A 22,579-nucleotide genomic window follows, 5' to 3' on the forward strand; every position below is an offset into this window, starting at 1 on the left:
TTTTTGTAAACACACTTATACAAGTTCAAAAGGTTTAGTTTGCGCTAACATTGTGGTGAGACGTCGTTTGAGCTTTTTAACACGAACATTATAGTTTATATGGGAAATATATTGCTTCAATCATCATTAGTTCTCTAGTTATACCACACTTATTACAGAGGAAGCCGGTGTCCATCAGTAGACTGTGGTCTCTGGAGGCAGTGGAGGCTGCGCTGACGCACTTAAAACCGCTGCTCGGCGCGCGACTACAGGCGCGTCTCCTTCGCCCAGCCGCGAAGCGCGCACCAACTTTCTGGATGTTTTGTTTTTGTTTATGGCGAGAATTAGTCGCTCTGCTCCGCCGGCTATAATATATCAGTGCGTTACCGCATCCGAGCCACCTGCCCCACCTTAGAAAGAATCAATGTCGACTAGGAGGATGGGGAGGTCAGGTGATCTTGCTTTAAAACTAATTTAAGATTAATTGTGTCAGGAGCTGTTTGTTTTTGATGCCCTAGTTACTTTAAAAATAATACAAAAATTAATAAAATAATTCTGACTAACACCTTTTAATGCTTTAAGGTGATTGTTTTTCCTCCCAGCATTTTTTTTTTCACCTTTAGCTTAAGCTCAGTTTTGTTTTGGGTGGAAATGTTTGTTCTACAAATGTCACAGGACCTGATAATATCATGGAGAACTCATGATCTGCTCCACTGCAGTAAAACAAATTCCGTCACACCTTGCTTTACCATCGGCATGCTGTCACATCGATGTGTCGCACCCCTTCATGGAGGATTTTTCTAAACAAGCACAAGTTGGCATGATTAGAATCTGGCTTTACAGGCTTTAGAGAAAGACATCTATTTAAAGTAGGGAAACAATATTGAAGTACAGGGTACAGATTGCATCTTGAAGATTCAAATAACATGAAGGGAGGACAAATTAAATAAAATAAAAAACTCCGTTGAGTTACAGCGAGGAATTTCAGGGTGTAGATGGTTTACCAGTTCTCAGAATCGTTCTGTTACATCTGAAACTTCTGTATAGTTTTGACTTGGGTTAATGGTGAATTCAGGAGGTGAAGCTTTTTGACGCTTAGTCAGTTAAACAAATATAATATTTTAAATAAATGTTCTATGTTGTTTTTATTTTATTTATGAAATCTCACCAAAATAATATACATTTAAACATTTTTAAATCATTTATTTTATTTAGAATATTATTATAAATAAAATAAAATATGATTCCATTTATAATATTATTACATTTTTAATATTATTTAAAGGGTTCACCCAAAAAGGAAAATTCTGCCATGATTTACTTCTAATATTGTATGTATGTACACCGATCATGCATAATATTATGACCACTGACAGGTGAAGTGAATAACACTGATTATCTCTTCATCACAGCACCTGTTAGTGTGTGGGATATATTGTGCAGCAAGTGAACATTTTGTCCTCAAAGTTGATGTGTTAGAAGCAGGAAAAATGGCCAAGCGTGAGGATTTGAGCGAGTTTGACAAAAGCCAAATTGTGATGGCTAGACAACTGGGTCAGAGCATCTCCAAAACTGCAGCTCTTGTGGGGTGTTCCCAGTCTGCAGTGGTCAGTATTTATCAAAACTGGTCCAAGGAAGGAACAGTGGTGAACCGGCGACAGCCAAGCCGGCCAAGGCTCATTGATGCACGTGGGGAGCGAAGGCTATCCCGTGTGGTCCAATCAAACAGACGAGCTACTGTAGCTCAGATTGCTCAAGAAGTTAATGCTGGTTCTGATAGAAAGGTGTCACAATACACAGTGCATCGCATTTTGTTTCATATGGGGCTGCATAGCTGCAGACCAGTCAGGGTGCCCAAGCTGCCCCGTGAGCATGTGAGCATCAGAACTGGACCACGGAGCAAGGGAAGAAGGTGGCCTGGTCTGATGAATCACATTTTCTTTTACATCACGTGGATGGCCGGGTGCGTGTGTGTTGCTCACCTGGGGAACACATGGCACCAGGATGCACAATGGGAAGAAGGCAAGCTGATGGAGGAAGTGTGATGCTTTGGGCAATGTTCTTCTGGGAAACCTTGGGTCCTGCCATCCATGTGGATGCTACTTTGACTTTTTCCTACCTAAGCATTGTTGCAAACCATGTACACCCTTTCATGGAAACGGTATTCCCTGGTGGCTGTGGCTTCTTTCAGCAGGATAATGCGCCCTGCCACAAAGCAAAAATGGTTCAGGAATGGTTTGAGGAGCACAACAAGTTTGAGGTGTTGACTTGGCCTCCAAATTCCCCAGATCTCAATTCAATCAAGCATCTGTGGGATGTGCTGAACAAGCAAGTCCGATCCATGGAGGGCCACCTCGCAACTTACAGGACTTAAAGGATCTGCTGCTAACATCTTGGTGCCAGATACCACAGCACACCTTCAGGGGTCTAGTGGAGTCCATACCTCGATGGGTCAGGGCTGTTTTGGCAGCAAAAGGGGGGCCAACACAATATTAGGAAGGTGGTCATAATGTTATGCCTGATCGGTGTATGTATGTAGAACACAAAAGACAATATTTTGAAGAATGTTGGTAACCAAACAGTTTTGGTGACCGTTGACGTTCATTTTTATGTAAAAAAAAAAAAAAAAAAAAACCCTCACAACTTTCACTTTTACATTCTTTCATGTTCCACAGAAAAAAGTCAAACAGGTTGAGAACCACATGAGGGCGAGTATGGAATCTTGTTTCTGCCATAGAATAAAAACAATTAAAATAATTGCGACTTTGTCTCACAATTCTGACTTTTTTTTTTCAGGATATGAAGTCAGAATTGTGAGCTGAAAACGTGCAATTCTGTGGAAAAAAAATTATTGGACTTTATGACTCACAATCGCAAGTTTATATCTCTCAATTCGGAGAAAAAAAAATCAGAATTGCAAGTTATGAAGTCAGAATTGCGAGATATAAACTGACAATTGCGAGGGGAAAAAAAAGTCTGAATTGCGAGATAAAAAACGCAATTGTTTTTTCTGTGGCAGAAACAAGCTTCCATAGGTGAGTAAATGACATAATTTTCATCAGAACTATCCTTTAAATCAAAATCTAAAAAGCAAAATCTGCCATTTTTTTGCAACATTATGAATGAATGAGAAGTGCTTTTGCTCTGGAACTGCTGATAGCAAAACTGCACACCTGACTGGCACTCAGACCGACCACCTCACTTCTACTTTTGGTATATTGAATGGACTGCATGTTATAATGTACAGTAACCTCATTACATATTTACAGCCTAATTAAGTTCCATATAATTTGCAGTTTATGGAAGAAATGAAAGGTGACATGCACGCGTTTTGCAACCTCTATACCACAACCACAAAGACATTTACCCAAGTAACAGAAAAAAAAAGTCAACTTTCCATGCACTACATGATGTGTTGCAAATGTTCAGTGCAACAATGCTTTTATCTGTATGAATAGCCTGCTGGAAATCCAGCTTTAAACGCCACTTCAGTGCTGGTGTTTTAATGTGGAGTTGCCGGGACTTCGTCTTGACAGTAGTCATACATCACTGGAAGGAGAGGCTGGTCTTTGTTTCTGGTGGCATAGTTATATGTGTCATGCACACTCGAGGGAATTGTGTGTAGTGTGTTTAACACTGCATTGGTTCGGTATCTCTACAGGGGTGAGAGTATCAGCTGCCTTCACACCTGCTGCCAAGATAAAGCACTTGCTCACACACCTCTGCATGTTTCTCCCGTGATCCTCAATATCAAACGATCTCATGCATTTATGTTCAAGAAACCGTCAATCACATATAAATAAACAAGCAAGTGTCTGGCTTTTATTGATAATGCATGAATGCAAGAACAAGACCTTTGTGCTCACTTCTCGGTAACACGGCGATGATAATCAACACCCTCAGGCCTTCCCCATGACATGGAACAGCTTTACTGGGGGATGGTGTTCTCCTGGGACAGTTTTATGTGTTGCACAGCATGGTCGACTAGCAAATGGGAGTCTAACCCTGGAGAGATCTACTCACAACAAAAGCAGAGATTGTGTGGATCACTTGTGATAAAGACGCTCTCAACAGCTTGTTTTGTTGTTCAGTTCATAAAGCCCATTGATGGCAGGAAAACAATAAATAAAATACAAGAAATCTTGTCAAGATCTTCCCAACCAACGAACCAACCGGGCTCCGTTCCCAGGCTGCCGGTAGAGCAAAGACTAGGCAACACAATTGGTGTTTAACTGGACATGACACTGAATTAGTTTGTGGTACTTGTTAGTTCTCCTTGTGTGGTTTTGGTAGTTCCAGTGGCGAACATGATCCAGGTATGGCCTAGACTAATGTAGCTCAGCTTTGCCTCAGTGTGTGTATTTTTGGACTGCTGGTGATTCCCGAGGGACCTTTTGGAAGGAACACTTCGCTCGAGGTGCCCTCACTGATACACACACACACTCTCTCTCTCTCTCTCTCTCTCTCTCTCTCACACACACACAAGTACACACTCACGGTGATGCTGCTTCTCCGCTGCCTGGTGCAAACTCTGCCAGACGTCTAGCTCCAACTGCCTACTGCTTAGCAACAGCCAATCAGAAGAGCTGAGCTGGCAAACTTGTTGGCCAATTAGACGAGTGGAAGGAAAAAGTGCTCAGAATTTGAGTTGGGAGAGAGAGAGAGAGAGAGAGCGAGAGCAGGAGGGAAGGAAGGAAAGGGTAGAGTTCGTGTGCTTGTTGTTGTGGGCTTTTTTTGTCTGACTTGATGGTTAGATAACTATGGAGAAGATGTCAGATTCGTTTTATGTGATCTCATGGTTGCAAATGAAGTTAATGACTCTGAGATAAGACTTTATCGTCTTGTAATCAGAACCAAACTTGGCATGTTTAATGTAAACTTTTCAACTGACAAGGATAAGCACTTTTGATATATTTTGCAAGCTGTAAAGACTATAAAAAAAGGCTGATTTTTATGCACCGTGCGTTTAAGGATGTCGAATTGGTGTTGCTCTTATCCATGCGGCGCCGCTCACTCTGGACTTGATTGATTTTTTTTTTGCTCTGTTTATGGTTTGATTCTTTAAAGCCGTTTCTTCATTGCAGAGGACACACCTTACTGCACTGCAGCAATGGGTGGGAAGATGGGAGAGGTGTGGCAGAGGGAGAGATTGGGGAGACGAGGAGGGAGAAAGTAAAGGGGGGACATCGAGACAGAAAACCAAAGGCGCTAGGACCCAGTACACAGAACCCCGGCTTCCCTGTAGTTTGGTTCCTCACTGCTTAGCAACAACAAATCAGCCAGCTAGATCAAGGCCAGGACTCGTCCAATAGGAAGAGAGCAGCGCCATGTGACAGAGTTTTGATTTCTCTGCACCGCGCATGTTGGAGAGATAGAAACAGGTGGAAGATGAGAGTTAAAGAGGAGTGAAATGACAGCGACCTGTGCATGATGACTTTTGGAATTAGTTTGTGCGGAATTAGTATGTGATTATCATTTTCTTGTGGGTTTTTTCCCCTTTTTTTTGAGCAAGTTTGTGGTGGTGTTTTTCACACACGAGTGTTGCAGTGCTTTTAAAAACATACAGGTGTGTCTCACTATGTTTGGTTTCATTTTATCATTAAAACCTTTGACTGAAGCTAGAAATGCTGAAATTCCAGTGCCAGATGGACCCAATCTAGCAAGGTCAATTGAGATGGCAGAAGCGCTTATAGTTCTGCATGGTGATAGCAGCTTGGGCGTGTCAGAACGTGACATGGAGTGAGAGGACAGATTAAACATTCTCTCACACACACACACACACACACTGAGTAAATGCTTTAATCAATACATGGAGAAAAACTCTGTATGATGAAGGAGACTGCCATCAACAGTATTCGAATGAATGCAACTTTCTTTTAATGGGTTGCATTAACCCTAAAGGGACAGTTCACCCCAAAATGAAAATTCTGTCATCGTTTACTCGCCCTCAAGTCATTCCAAACATATTTTCTTCTTCTATGGAACATAAACGATATTTTGAGTAATATCTTGCATACAATATGTTAACTAAAATGGTTTGGTTCCCAACATTTTTCTAATATCTTGTGCAGAAGAAAGAAATGCTTGCATGTTTGGAAAGATGTTGAGTAAATCTATTGGGTGAACTATACCTTTTTAAATGCTGGTTGTCTATTTTTAGTCTTTCACGTCATCTTTTTCTTCTACATAAGCACTCTTATTGTCATGCAGTTAGTCACAGTTTTGTGGTCCACCACATTAGTTCTGGGCGATATGTATTTTTCAAATACAGCCATACTGGTGCTGAAACAATTACTGCATCTATTCAGTGGCCACAAGGAGCGCTATGTGGAGTATTAAGAGGGGACCTCTATTAACTGCATACTTTTTATCTTCCTAATGGTTCTTCTAACTTTATAATGCAACAAATAAATAACCCACACAACTAACTCTTTTAAAATGGCACATATCATGTAGAGCCCTATGATTTCCACGATGCAGAACACTCAGACAGAATGCAGTCAACAAATAGAACTTCTAGAGCAGAGTGTTATGATATTTGTCCATTTTTGTGTTGACGAATATTGAAGTGAAAAATAGAAGATGAATAAATCAAAAGTAGGGCTGTACAATAAATCAAATAACTATGTGGACTAGTATCTGTGTATTAAACCTCAAAAAGACTGCTATTGAATCTGAAGTCTGCTTGTTCTGCATGAATGAGCGCTGCTGTTTCGTTTACTTGTACACACATACTGAAGGTCGTTTTCAGCGTCTGCCGGCTCACTATACGAGGACATGACATGAGCTGCTCTGAGAGTCACTACACCAGCATTTCATTTGATAAAACTAAACTATCATCATGTCATGTACACAGAAACTCACAAAAACCTGTCAAAATAAAAGTCTGGTCTAATTTGAAGAAATTATAAAAGAAATATATTACTATTGTGTGGTAGAATGTACTTAAAGTAGTTGTGGAAGTAGTAGTAGTAATAATAGCTTTTAATAAACCATTATTTTTAACTCTTTCCCCGCCAGCGTTTAAAAAAAAAATAAAAAATTGCCAGCCACGGCCAGGGTTTTAGTAGTCAACTAAAACCCTGGCCGTGGCTGGAAATTTTTTTTTTTTTTTTTAAACGTAAACCCAGCCTGATCTGCCGGCGATTATATTTCGCCCTGCAACTCAGTCTGGAAACCTGTACATTAATTTCTACTGCTTCTGTTACACTTTTGCGAGAACCAATCACAGGCCGGCTTATCCACCTGGCACTATTGGCGGGTTTAACACAATGACGGATAGAGAAGCGATTGGTCATTGCCCTTGTGGTCTGATTGGTTGAAGGACTATCCAATTGTGTACAGAGTCATATTTAATTTATGCTCGTTTATCACGCCTCTTGTGCAGTAGAAAATGCATAGCAGATTCCCCAGACCAATGTTCAATCTTAAATTGAGCTTGGTCTGGTGATAGCCAGACAAGGGTTTTAGATCATTTTCACAAAAATGTAATGGCCAATAAAATATTTTGTTGTATGAATACACTGTAAAAAATTATCGTGATTTTTTTTAATGGTAAAAGACTGTAAAAATGCTACGGTGAAAAAGTTTTCCGTACTATATACAGTGAATAACTGTAATAGATCTAACTTTACATTTAATGTAATTTTACAGTAAAGTACCGTGAAATTTACAGTTTTTGGAAGTGAAAAGAGAACAAGTCGTAGTGTAATTTAAAAATGTGTGTAATTTCGTAAATTGACATTCGCAGAATTCCCTGCTTGACACTTCGCATTTGATGTATTTTTGTTGAAATAACTGTTTCTTCTCAGTTTTTTCTAATCCGTTATGTATATTAGGGTTTTATGTTACATCTAATGTTTATTGCATTTTTTTAAATGTTGTGTGTTACCATGGTGTTCAGTGTTTGTGTGAATGACACTGTGAAGCTTTGATTGATCATGTGACTCATCTCCACTGTGATTGGTGGTTGTCAGTATATATCAAAGGTACATAACAGATATATGTATTTCAATAGGTTGGTAATTTAACATTATTTCAGTTAATTAAATGTTTTTTTACCGTTAAAAGTGTACACGCAATTATACAGTTTTGAACTGTAAAATAATGTAATTATTACACTATAAACCTTTAAATTATATGGTGCTGTCCCGTAAAACCTTAAACGTTACTGCGATATTTTTTACATTAAAGTTTCTGGCAACCACAGCTGCCAGTTTTTTTTTTTTTTTTACCGTAAATGTTTTTTACAGTGTATCTGAGCATATCAAAAGAAAGCGCAGACCCTCTACTTTTAAACCAAAAAATTTTGTTCCAAATGTTTTATTCTAGCTTCATGCATTCCTTTTTTATCAACACTTAAATATGGGTAAGTTTCATCAAAAAGCAACATTTTGAACAAAAAGCTGAGAATCCCGTTTTTGTCAAAGACTACATCCAGATCAGATTCAGAGTTGATGGAGTTGATCGAGTCCATTAACATCCCTAATGCTTGCACAGTCCTATAGCTCATTCTGGGTCGACATTTCCTTCAGTAACATTAGGCAGTTTTGATTTATATGATGTTTAATGTTGATGATCAAATTTTTTTTAAATATGCATCTGCTTGCATACGATCGCTTGTTTTTTTGCATCTTCTTCGTCTGTGTTTTGATCAGGAGATTCTGTACTCATTCAGAAGATGCATAATAGCGCCCCCTAGCATATAACAGTGGAAACACGGAAAATTATGTGTTTGGCGGGGAAGCATTTTCTCACAAATAACGGAAAATTCCGTGCTTGGCGGGGAAAGAGTTAAGGAATATCACACACGTTTTCATACATGTTTTAGAAATTATAAACTGGCCAAAAATCTAAGGAATTATAACATTTGCATTTGGTTATATTTTAAAAGATTTACTAAATTGTTAGTTTTATAAATAGATTTTTGATAACCACCATTTTTTTTTAAAGTATTTAAAAAAAAAAAAAAAATTCTGTATGTACTCCTGACAGTAAAATATGGCACTATCCTATAAACCTATATAAAGGTCCAGTCAATAAAAAACAAATACTGTGATTACACCGCAAAACTGCCAGAATCTTACAAAAATGCAGTGATTAGGTTTTTTTGGTCCTATACCGCCCAGCACTATACCACATATTCAACAAGTAATGCACACACTGCACTTTTTTTTCTTGTGGTGTGCATCTGAAGGGTTGAATGTTCTTGTGAGTATGTTTCTCCCTTCTGAGATATACGGTTATAGACTACATGTTTATGTACTGCGGATGTTGCCTGGGGAAGATGGTACCTTGAAACGCATTGCCGAACGCTTTGTGTAACACTCCATATCGAGCTCGGCATGCTACTGCAGTGCTATATTTTATTGTGTGCTCACTTAAGCAGAAAATCCCTTTCACTTTGGAAACTCAGTGGATTCTGTAGTCTTTGCCCATTCAGAGACTTTTATTCAACAGTACCTACACTTATACAAATCAGACGCTTGTGCAAAATGCAATATCAGCTGGACTGTGATGGTTTTAACTATAGATCTGAAGTGAGGCCATATTTAGTTTGATTTTCTTTAATCAAAGATACTTTTTATTTCTCAATTTTTCATCGGTCTCTGTCCATGAATATAGTGTGCAGCTGGCGTAGTGATTAAATGATAAAAAAACAAACAATATCAGCTGGTTGTTGTCATCATGTTACAGGGAAAGTCAATCTAGAATAATGTCATTTACTCATCCTCATGTCATAGACAGAGTGTCAAAACTGGATTTTAAAAAATCCAAAACTGGGCAGGCTTTTTTCAGTCAGGTCTAAAGCTATCGTGTAGGTTCAAGAGATCTAAGGTGTGGTCACATTAGCAAACCTGTGCAAAATTTTGTGTGCAAAAAATGCCCAATGTCAATATAGTGTAGGAATGCATGAAGCCCCGCTGACTGAGAAGTCACTTCCAAACCAAGCTGATTTTTGTTATTCAATGTCAAAAATTCAAAGTTCAACACAACTTGAATCCGATGGGAAATCCATGTGATGGATGTGTTCCCGGTCGCACAGATTCTTATTGAAGTGACTGCATTTTTGCCAGCTGAATTTCGCAAAGGAATATGTGACCGCAACCTTAAAAAACAGTCCCCATTTATTCTTTTTGTATGAAAAATAGCAGCCTGGGAATTTTTTTTTTCAAATGTCTTATTTTGTGTTCCACTGAAGGAAGAAAGTCCTAGGGGTTTGAATGGCACAAAGGCATGCTTTTGAATTTATGAGTGAACTGTTGCTTGACTCACATGATTCATTGCTGGATCAGGTTTCTGCATGTTGTCTTGTCAAACAATTGTGTCTGCGCAAAGTCCTTTACTCCGTTAACCTGTCATGAATTCTGCGGCTTCTCCGCAGGGGTGTGCCTCTGTTTTCACAACTTGGCCACGTGCTCCCCATGCCCCCATTGTGCATGTGTGTGTTTTGCAGTGGTACTTGCTAACTCACACTTAGCTGATAAGAGCTGCTTGCTGTGGCATGGTTACAGTGGGCTTTTTATGTCCATTGGCTGGTGTTTTTTTAAAGGAGTGGTTTCTGATTGAAAGTGCAGCAGCACATCTAATCCCTGATTGGCTGAGGGAGGTGGAAAGCCTCCTATGATTGGACCAAACCCCTCAGATACCCTAGTTGTTTCTTTTTTTTTTCTTCTTCTTCCATGCAGTCTGTTTACATCAGGTCTGAGTTGAGATTCTCTTGACTTCCTTTGGGAGAGAGGAAGATACAAGAGAGTAAGTGAGAGGGAGAGGGTGGGATCACAGGTGTGTGTGGAAGCACACTTAAGTATCTGTTTGTGTAAGAGCAAAGAGAGTTAAACAGCATGACAGGAATAATGTTAAAAGGGTGAGCGTTCAGGCTTTTAAAAGGTTGTAAGATGAATTTAAGGTCCTCTCACAGTTTACATGCAGACAATTATTATACCAGTTTGATACTTTCACTTTTTTATTGCCTTGAAAATTGTTTATATATTAACGTTCAGTACAAGATTAACATTATGTAAGAGTTTTTGTATTCAATATGTCAGATGAGTGGAAAGTCACGTGACTGAAACAGATAAATACTACTGAAACAGGTAATGTATAAAATAAAGATGTGCGAGTGCAGTGGAATAAAATAAGATCCAAAAAGAAAGTAGAAGCGAACAGATATTAAAAATCTCATGGCACTTTTTATTCAGTCCATTTGTACAATAGTCTACAAAACTGAATTGGTGTCAGACAAACTGTGGATTTGTCAATTTAGTTTTACTATTTTTCTCAAACGTTTTCCCTCTGTTTTAGTCCCTTGTTCTCCTTTTTATTTTTCCTAAGGTTAAACAGCCTGTGGAATTCACTTACTCTTTGATCTCATCCAGAAAATGGGATTTGTTATTCTTCCTTTATTATCATCCCTCTCTCTCTCTCTCTCTCTCTTGCTCTCTCTCTTAGTTTTTTTTTTATTTTCCTCAATCACTCTTTTGGCTGGGCGGGACCAGTGTAGTGTCCTCATTCATTCTCACAATGCCCACTGCTTAGCAACAACCAATCAGCCCTCATATTTTTGGAGGGGCCCTCCAGCCAATCAGGAGTGCTGTGCTGTAGCATTTTCTGCTCTTCAATCCTATTGGAGAATGAGAACAAACGGTGTTGGCCCAGAGCACTGGGATGAGCAGAACTGAAGTGCCCTTAAATTCTGTCCTCATCGGTGTTGATGTCTAGGGATGTGTTAACTCTCTCTGACTTGATCAAAGCGACTCTGTCATTCTTAGCCCTGCTCCTTACCCTTGCTCCTGTCCATTAAAAAAAGTTCCTTGACAGTTTAGCCTTGAATTGTCCTGTGTTGGCTTCAGTTCTTGTTAAGCTTTTATCACATAGTAGGCTATAAAAAAAAACTTGGTGATAGTTTGAAACGCAGGCAGTTTAATTGGGCAGTTTTTGGTCGATTTATAGACAATAAGAATTGAATGATACATTAAATCCAAAACATATTTTTAACTGATAATAAAAAAAAAATTCTTTTTTGGATTTTTTTTCCCCCCACAGTGTTGTATAAAATGTTTGTTTCTTTTTTTTAAAACCATTAAATTGATTAGATTTTGCTGTTATATTGGCCATTGGCCACGCTATACCTCCTAAAATACTGCCAGCGATTTTAAAGGAAGTTAATCTCTACCTTAAGTGCAAACTTGAAGGTGAAGGCTATAGGGAAAGGTCTTGTGAGTGGTATAGAGTGATGGAAACCCTTTTTACTGTAAAGTGTGCGTGATTTGTGAACCTGTGTGTATTATGTGCTTGACAGGGTTCTGGTGATCATTAGCACACTGGATGGAAGAATCGCAGCTCTGGATCCTTTGAACCAGGGACGCAAGCAGTGGGACCTGGACGTGGGCTCAGGCTGTCTAGTGTCCTCTAGCCTCAGCAAACCAGAGGTATTGCACACAGTTTCTCACATCCTTTAACTCTTCCCCCACCATTTCCCCATAACTTGACACAACGCTTCCCGCCACAACGCTGTTTACATGGGGGTTTAACCTTTTTTTTACACTTGGCTCAGGGTTTCTGCTGGGTTTCAAATTCACCCATACACCATATATTTAGGGGTCCAATCACCAAGGGTGCAGGAACCTTATTGTGTTTGTACTGATTTTCTTCTTCCCATAATCCTTGAGTCAAGCCCTACAAAATATATCTCAGATTTAATTTACATCTATACAATTTTTCTGCCATTTTGAATTTAAAACATTGAAATGTTTTTTTTTTTTTTTTCAAACATACTTTTTCGCACTCCTAGGCTGTTGGTCTGATCTTCACCAAGATAGGCACACAGCAGCTAGGGACAGTGCATGCAAAAAGTTATCAAAAGAACTTCTATAAGTAGTATATAAGAAGTAACTAGTTATTTAATTGTTTATCTGCTGAACGCATTGTCCAAGCTTAACAAAATTTTGCACACATACAAGAGGACATTTCTAAGGATGCGCACCAAGTTTTGTGAATTTCCACCCAATATAGGGCGCTACAACTAAAAAAAGATTATGACACTGTATCTGTAACCACCATATGATCCATGAAGTTGAAAACTGCAGGGGGGTATTAAAAAGTCTTACCCCCGGATTCACAGACAAAGCTAAATCTAGTCCCAGATTAAAATGTGTGTTTGAGTTTTTTTAGCTGAAAGTAACTTGCACTGACGTATTTTAACTTTGGTTCAACTTTGCATTTCAGGACATTAACGCTTGTCCGAAAACATGTGAGAAAGTATTTTACTTGCCCAACTGGGCAAGTAGCTTAACTTAACTTTAACTTAACTTTAGTGAAATAACGAGAAGTATCAAAATGCAAGGATGATTCTGATTTTTATTAGTTACATTTAGTGTAAGCAGTTTTACTGTTGTGGTTTAATGAAACAAACTTATGTTAAACTGCATGCGTTAGGTTAGAAGGCAACATATTCTAGAAATAAATTATAAAAATGAGGGCCCTAAGATAATTGCTTCAGATAAGTGGGGTTTGGAGCTGCAAATGATATCTTCACATTCAATTGAAATTGCCCTGTATCATCCTATGACATGTGATTCATGTACATTTAAATGTTAAATATTAGTCAACACATACATCACAGGCCTTGTGACAGTAACCATTTTTATACTCTTTTTTTTTTTTTCTTCTTCTTTTTTTTGATCTAACCGTAAGAGGGAGTGATTTTTATTTTATGGTATGTGTGTGTTTGTGTTGCTTTTACCTGTTTCTTTAAACCTTAACTTTCAGTGAAAATTCAAGATGGACTTAAGATGCATACAGCACATAAGATACATTTCAATTGGATTGCTAATCATACTGCCATTAGTGCTTGCAGATTGCAGCCTGATGATTGCCACTTACAGCTAAGCTCTATTTGTTTTAAGCATAAATCATTTTGATCAATTTCACAAACAACAAGACTTCATATTTGATGTTATTTTGCATCTCCAGTAAATGTATCTTGATTTTTAAGAATCTTTAGACCGATGCACTGACAAGACAAAAAGAATAGTAGGAAGAATATCACTTTTGTGCAGCCTTGAAGTCTTACATTTACCTTCATAAAACCTGCAGAAACCCTGTTGGTTAGAAGTATTAAACGTTTTCTTGTAGTATTTCGCGTAGTGATGCAACATGAAGGTTTTCCGCCCAAACATGCAAACGGCACACATTATTCTGTTGTTCCTAAGAGTATGTGTGTGTATGTGTGTGTATGTGTGTGTATGTGTGTGTATGTGTGTATGTGTGTGTGTGTGTGTGTGTGTGTGTGTGTGTGTGTGTGTGTGTGTGTGTGTGTGTGTGTGTGTGTGTGTGTGTGTGTGTGTGTGTGTGTGTGTGTGTGTGTGTGTGTGTGTGTGTGTGTGTGTGTGTGTGTGTGTGTGGGAAAAGGCGATGTTTGTTTGAACCTCTTTACCCCAGAAGAGAATGAGACATGGCCCAAAGGAAATTGGACCTGAAACAAGTTACACACACACACACACATGCACACACACACACGCACACACACACACACACACATAGATCATAGACTCATACTCACTAGAGACTGAAGACTAGCCTGGAGGAAGAGCGTTTGGCAGTGATGCACTTATGCGCCTTTGCGCATGCACACATTTACACAAACACACTGAGAAAACATTAGCGCTGCACTAACAGCCTTCTTGGGACGACATCTAATTTGAATGTTGTACATTGTTACACATTAGTTTGATCCATGCTAATAATGCAGTGTTTAAGGATGTCATATGTTTTTACTTGTTTTTTGTTTTTGTTTTGTTTTTTACTTGGTATTGGTGTGTGTGAGTGAGTGATATTTGTGTTGACCCCCTGTCTGGTTTGGCGGTAACCTGAAATGCCTGGCTGCTGTGGGAGCAGCCTCTCCATTGGCTAGAATCTTCCTCTCCCCTCCCCTTTTACCTCTAGGTGCCTAGCAACCAGGCATTCTGATTGGCTCATGCGGTGCCTTGCAAGGCATTTTGCACGGTGATTAGAGCAGTCTGCCCCTTTTTGATTGGCCCTCGCCATGGCCCCAGTAGAAAGCAGTCACCTATAGCATGCCTCAACAGTAGGAGAGAGGCCAGAAGTAAACAGCATTGTCTGCAGAAACACGCTGTCACAACACGAGGGGGAGGTGTGATGGAGAGTAAGAAAGAGAAGGATGAGAGGAATGAGGAAAAGAGAGATAGGGGGTGGAGAGGGATACCACTGACAGTGTGGTGTGAGTCATGCTGAGAGGATTGAAGAGTGAGGTAATGCCTTATGTGTGGGATGATGTCATCCATAAGAATGCTGACCCCCCCCCCCCCAACCCAACAAACACATACACCCCCCTCTCATCTATTAATCTTTTGAGTGAACAGTTGTAATTAATGCGCTTTAATCTAATGAGCCGAAAAGCTGGTATTTCTGCACACTATTCAATGCACAACACCTTTTGTTTTGTTTGATTGCAGCACTAAAGGGAATCATTTCATGTGACTCACAGAATAATTGACACGCTGTCGGGCTTGTGCTGTAGACAAACCCAAGTTCAAAGGATTTTTTTTTTGTTGCATTGTGGAATTTATTTTAATGAACACTAAATTCCCAACACAGTGATTTTGTTTTACTTTTCAGTTGTGTAGTTCTCATTACTGCAGGACAGTTTCCTTTTTACTGTATTATAATAAATATGTATTGTGATTAAAATAGGTATAAATTATTGGCAGTGCACAATAAACACTGTTCAAATAAAGTTTTTCTTTTCCCTGTTAAATGTTGATTCCAATTGTTTGACACATTTTTTTAGGGTGTGCAATTTATTTATTTTTCAGTAAGTAGAATTAGCATTTTCTTTCAGAAATTTCGAATGGATTTTTAGGACAGGGTTTTTGATTTGGTCTGTCAACCCAATCTCATGTGAAAATGTAACTTTTTTTTACTAGTTGGTGATTTTCGAATGAATTTGTATGATTTGATTTTGTATATAAACATGCGATTTATAAAAAAATTAAGGTGAAATGTTTAACCCTAAACATATCCCTCAGTGGGGTATATATTGTACAAAAACTGGCAAATGAGATTGTTAGAATGCATATGAAATCACCACCAATTTGCCAAAATGTAAAAAAGTTTAGTTTAAGTAATGTTAACCACAGACCTTGTTTTTGGGTTGTTGTTTTTCTTGGTTTAACTGTAGACCTAAGTGTGTTTATTTGATTCTAAACTATATGTAGGGTGCTCACAAGTGATTTGTGCTGGGAGGAGTGTGAAATGATATGTTGTGTTTGTGTGTGAGTATGCTTGTGTGGGAGACCGAGAGATTACCGCTGAATAGGGAAGAGAGGGGATTGCGCCTAGCTTGATGTAATGCTATGTGTCAGACTTAGTGGAGCGCTATCATCTGTGGGAGGTCATTGAGTACAGAGGGATATCCTGCCTACATAGACGCGCTTCATACTCAAACCTGCTGTGATCCCTTAAGACAAGGGCCAGACTGCCTTTGGCTAAGTCTCTCAAATTGAATGTGTCAAACAAGATTCCAGTAGTCATCGCCCACAGCTGAACTGAGTATTTGATTCATGTTGGGCTGTGACAGAGTTTGATAAAATGTTTTCCCTGCCCCTACATTCCCTACTCATTACTGGGATCATAACAGCAGAGGTGACCAGATGTTTGCTGGTTGAAAATGATCGCAAGCTATGCATTGCCCAATTTGAAGGAAACTGAAGATGTGTACCAGTATATCCGAGGCAGTCTTCTCCTCTGCCATATTTCTCAAATCTCAATCCTGGGTAATGTACATTCAAATATGGAATGGCAAGTTTCATGTCAGTGATTGTCAAATGGCATTGGTTCTTGTGTGCCATCACGATCATTAAAGGGAGCAGTTATATGATGGATAGATGCACTTTTATGGACTTCAAAAACGACACAACCATTCACTGCCATTATAAAGCTTTGAAAAGCCAGGACTTTTTAAATATAACGCAGAATAATTGTATTCGTCTGAAAGCAGAATGTCATGTACACCTGGGATGACTTGAGGGTGAGTAAATCATGGGCTAATTTTCAGACAATTGCAGAATTTTCTGTTTTGTGTAAACTAACCATTCTTACGCCGCAGGTTAAATGAACGCTGTTAGGAAATTTGCATAGACTGTTGTTTCTCTCTTTTTATGGTAGATTTTGTTGCTACTACAGAAATAACAGATTGTTGATTAAACTATTGATGCCCTCAACTCACTGCACATTTGTCAAAACGGCAGCCTTTGGGGCATTTTAAATGAAATGCATCAGCAGTCAACACCAAATTTGCCATGGAAGCGCAGACAAGAACTTTGTCAAGCCAAATATTCTCCACCAGAGAGGGCATTTTCAATACTGGCCTACCAGCCAACATCCAGTGCATGAAAAATCGTACCATGTGTCCAAATTGAAAGGCTTTATCCTGAAGCTTTACATTTGTTTAAATACCACCACAGCACACTGACATGAGCTACTGTAGAGGTTAAATTACACTCTTCATAAAAAGCAGCCAACCTTTTACATTTACAGCTCGTAGTTAAAAAGGTTTAAAAGATGTACTTACTTTCATGCAAGTCATAAAATCTCCTTGTCGTGTAATAAAAAGTCATGTTCTGAAAAGTCATTTAATTTCATGTACTTCAAGGCTTTGAGAGCCATGGGTACACGGAGATCTTTATATAAATTTAACAAACATATAGTTATATAACATATTAAATTCACCATTTTTATTTTATATCCAATGCAATGACATTGACATTTTTATTTTATATTAATTATTACTATACGAATCTAACAAACTCCTCTATTTTTGTGCCTGCATACAAGTTTTTAAATAGATGTCATTTTTTGTGTAGCTGACAGAGATTTTCAGAGGAGCTCTGTTGCAGATAATGACATTAATGAAGTTCTGGACATCGGCTGGGGTTAAATTCTTGCTCTTCTAATTGATTGGCTGTAATTGTTCATTGATTTAGGATGTGGTTGGCCTGATGGTGATTGAAGTCTCACCCAACGTCAAGATCCTGTAGAGCTGGAGATCAGGGAAATAGATCACCTGATGGATTAACTCAGTGTAGCACAGTGATGAGTCATCATTGCAGCACACACACCACAGACTCTTTAAACCTCTTACCCTCAGTACCACTGCAAGCTCTTTACAAGCCCCGCCCACCCAGACGTGATGGACAGATGAGCTAATCTCTTCCTTTCTCAGCCAATCACAGTGACTGTTTTCATTCTCCAGGTGCTTGCTTTCACATAGTGTTTCAGATTCCTATTGGTCCATACCAGGTGTCAAGGTTAGATTAAACGCAACAGGAAGTTGATGATCTCATCCCCCCCCTTCTGTGTGTCTGTTTGAGCTGAGATCACTTTTTGGATTAGGGTCAGTTACATTACCCTTATATAATGGCCTTTTCTCTTTATTGGTCTGTCTGTTCAGGATACTTTTGCCCAATTGTCCATGTTTATCCTTTAAGGACATGTAGGATTGTGTAACTCTTCGGACCACAGTAGACAGAGCGCCAAATGTTAATGGCATACAGCGTGATAATGCCACACACAGACTCCAAGCTGATTGGTCAAAGTCTCCGTGTTGTCTGTCCCCTTGTCTCTATCCATCATGGTCTGCTCATTGTACCCAGAGTCCCAGACCCTGCTGCTGATTATCAGAAACGTGAAATATTTCCCAAAATGAAATCATGTGCCACTTAAGCTAATTTACAACAGCAATATGATCAAAAATAATAACTCTCATGACGTCTTTCTGTTCCTCAGATTTTTGGAAACAAGATGTTCATTCCCTCTCTGGACGGAGCTCTGTTTCAGTGGAACAGGGACAGGGAGAGTATGGAGGCTGTTCCCTTCAGTGTCGAGTCCCTGCTGGACTCCTCGTACCGCATCGGAGAGGACACTGTGCTTGTAGGGGGCAAGTCCCTCACCACATACGGCCTTGGTGCATACAGCGGCAAGGTAACTCAAACAGATGTTTTCTTTTTTTTTCCAGTTGTTTTTCAGAACAATAAATGATTGATGTGCTATTGTGGCACTCTGCAAACTCTCTTTTATCATATTGTAGTATTGGTTGTCAGCTTTAACCTCCCTGTCTCTTCCTCTGTAGTTAAAGTATATTTGTTCAGCGGTGGGCTGCAGTCGGTGGGGGGACGAGGAAGGAGATCCAGAGGACGTACTGTTACTCCAGAGAACACAGAAAACTGTCAGAGCTGTGAGGCCTCGCAACGGGTTTGAGAAGTAAGAAATACCCGCAGGCTTTGACTTTCGCTCGCGCTCTGTTGAGCGCTTCATGTGACCTTGCTTTTGATCTTACAAATTAAACGGCGGTAGATTAGATGCCTTGCACAGCTTGGCAGCTTAATGTTGAAAATTGTAGCCATCCTTTTAAAATGCCAATAGTTTTCTGTTTTCTCTTCCTGTTAGATGGAACTTCAGCGTAGGAAACTTTGAGTTGAAATTTGTCCCTGAGATTCAGTCCAACCTCAACTTCCTGGAGGGGGAGGCATCTAATGGGGAGACATGGCGAGAGGTCAGACGTGAAGCACAGCATGTCATCCAGGAGGAGACGGACGCACAAACCAAAAATCATGCAAATACGCATCCAAATTCGCACACTCAGGTAGAGGGCTTGGACCTGGTCATTAAGGTTTCTGTGCCAGACTGGAAAGTCATGGCCTTCAGCACCAAACCAGACGGACAGCTGATCTGGGAGCATCAGGTATCACACCTCAACCCATTAGTTTACTGTTTAGAGTTTTAGGTGAAACCAACAAATTCATCATTTCTCATGACTTTGTTCTTTCTCTCCTCTCTGGGAAGTTTTGCACACCCATTGCCTCTGCGTGGTTGGTAGGTGGGGGGAAGGTGACGCCCATTAGCCTGTTCGATGACACCTCGTATAACTCCCACACCGACACTGAGGCTCAGGAGGATGATGACATCATGGAGGAGGCCCGCGGGGCCACAGAGTCCAGCGTTTACCTGGGTAACATGCACTTGATGTTTGTTTTACAAACGCGAATGTGTAAGACCCTGTTTACATCTGGTATTTTAAATGGTTTTAAATATTTTCTGTTCATCAAAGAATCCTGAAACAAATATCATCGTTTCCACAAAACCGCTTTCAACATTGATGATAATAAATGTTTCTTAAGCACCAAATCAACATATTAGAATTATTTCTGAGGATCATGTGACTAGTGTTGTTTTCGTCAACGAAAAGTATGACTTAATATCTTCGTCAACGAACCTTTATAACGTGACGAAAACGAGACGAGACGCAACGTAAATGCTGGTCATGTGACGATGACGAATAAAAACGAGACTAAATGTGGTTCACAAAATAAAAACTATGCTAAAATGTCTCTTCATTTTCGTTGACGAAAATGAGACGAGACGAAAAGTCGTGTTTTTATTTTGCAGTATTTCTGTGCGTCTCATTCAGGGGCTGCATCAGGTCTCACTGCGCAGACGCAGGTGACATCACTCTCTTCAAACCCCACTCGCGCGGCGTCTCCGGTGAGTGAACGGGTCCTATGGCCGGCCAGTCGGGGTTCGTAAGCCCTATTCGGACGGTAATTGTTTGTCCTGCGGTCGTAAGGTGTCTTCATCATTTACAGGGGCTAGTCAGTGATTTTATTGTCGTCTTAATGCAGAATATCAGTGTTTTTCTCCCACCACCCGTGTAAAAATCTCCGGCCAAATTACCTAACTGAATTACTGTTTGACAAACACCAAGGTCGTGTGGTGCCGTCTGAATCCACATCTCTGAGTTTTCAATCACTTCAGAATTCACGGTTTATATCCTTTTTGGCCACTGCAGAGCACCGTGCGGTTGTGCTTCGCTGTTATCTGGATGCATTTTAAAGATCTAGACTTGTATTACTGAAATATTGGTAAGTATTTACAAGAGCAAGATATTTCATCACCGCTCAAAAAAAAGAAAGAAAGAAAGAAAAGCACGTAAACATTTGAAATGTGCCGTTATAACGGCAGCAATTATATATGTTGAAATAACCACAGCATTATGAATACCTCATAAGCAAATAAGAGGCTATATTCACTTATTTCCACTCATTTCCATGTGGAATAAAATTACATCCTTTATTTTGAGATAAAATACAAGACAGAAAAACATTTTAACTATAATGTGGGTCTAATTTTAAACATATTTAAATAATTAAATAATAATTTGGAAATTATTTTCCTATTATTAAATTAAAAATGCATTTATTCTTATTAAGACATTTGGAAAAACTTTTATTACATTGAAGTGGAAAATAAAACGGGTGTTGTGGAAATAGATAGGGAAAAATGTGGCCACAAAAATCACAGGAAAAAACACCACAAACCTTAAGAGACATCTCAATGTTTTTATTTATTTAATTTAAATGTATGTGTGTGTACTTTTAACATGTTTAGTTGGTAAAATAAATATGTTGTAACTTCAAATCAGAGCGTCTTCCGTGTCTGGAATGGATGTATTCTTGAGTCTAAGGTAACAATAATATAATAAGATAACCTTGTTTGAAATGGGTTTGGCTAAAAGAAGATTTTGGTTTTGTCTATAATACGTACTTATACTACATTGACTGGGTTAAATAGAATTGCATTACTAAAAAGAGACTAAAATACAATTTGCATTGACTAAAACTTGACTAAAATGTCATCAGTTTTCGTCGACTAAAACTAGACGAAAATAGTCATAGATAATTCTGACTAAAATAAGACTAAAATGCTCAGACTTTTAGTCGACTAAAACTTGACTAGACTAAAAAGAGTATGACTATGACTAAAACTAATAAAAACTAAAATGACAGCTTGACACAAAGACTAGACTAAAACTAAAATTAAAACAGGCCGCCAAAAACAACACTACATGTGACACTGAAGACTGAAGCAATGGCTGCTGAAAATGTAGCTTTGCCATCACAGGAACAAATTCTATTTTAAAACATATTCAAATAGAAAAAAGTTACTTTAAATGGCTATAGTTCATAGTATTTCTGTTTTTACTGTGTTTTGATCAAATAAATGCAGCGTTTGGTGAGCATAAGACACAGTAGTGTATGCTTTCACATAGGAGATGCATTTGTAAATACCAAGTGTAAACCGCAATCTTTCTTGAGAAATAGAGACTTGTAATGGGAATCTAAAATGTGTTTTCTCTTTCCATTTAAAGGGATGTTTCAGGGTCAGCTGTACCTCCAGTCCTCTGTGAGAATCTCAGAGAAGTTTCCATCAAAGCCCAAAGCTCTAAACGGCTGGAACAGTGACACTGACATGATGCCACCACCTATAGTCAAATGGAAACCCCTCATCCGTGAGTATATTACACCAAATACACACAAAAGTATGTACTAAAGATAGTGTTACGTTGTCAATGACACTAGTCCCTTTTCTCCTAGACTCCCCTTCCCGTACTCCAGTCCTGGTGGGCTCTGAGGAGTTTGATAAATGTCTGAACAATGATAAATTCTCTCATGAGGAGTACAGTAATGGAGCTCTCTCAATACTGCAGTACCCGTATGGTAAGAACAACTGTCCTTCAGGCCAT

At 39.1% G+C, this 22,579-nt stretch overlaps 1 protein-coding gene across 1 annotated transcript in view; it reads left to right on the forward strand.

Annotated features, from left to right (window-relative positions):
• eif2ak3 (eukaryotic translation initiation factor 2-alpha kinase 3) overlaps positions 1-22,579 on the forward strand; it is a 33,246-nt gene that overhangs the window by 1,105 nt on the left and 9,562 nt on the right. The window contains exons 2-8 of the mRNA XM_079842627.1: positions 12,281-12,410; positions 18,787-18,981; positions 19,130-19,260; positions 19,447-19,741; positions 19,843-20,008; positions 22,205-22,345; positions 22,431-22,553. Of these exons, the coding sequence (XP_079698753.1) occupies positions 12,281-12,410; positions 18,787-18,981; positions 19,130-19,260; positions 19,447-19,741; positions 19,843-20,008; positions 22,205-22,345; positions 22,431-22,553 (1,181 nt within the window). The remainder of the gene's footprint in view (positions 1-12,280; positions 12,411-18,786; positions 18,982-19,129; positions 19,261-19,446; positions 19,742-19,842; positions 20,009-22,204; positions 22,346-22,430; positions 22,554-22,579) is intronic.

The sequence above is a fragment of the Gobio gobio genome, assembly GCF_949357685.1.
Source record: "Gobio gobio genome assembly, chromosome: 18".
Classification (NCBI taxonomy): domain Eukaryota; kingdom Metazoa; phylum Chordata; class Actinopteri; order Cypriniformes; family Gobionidae; genus Gobio; species Gobio gobio.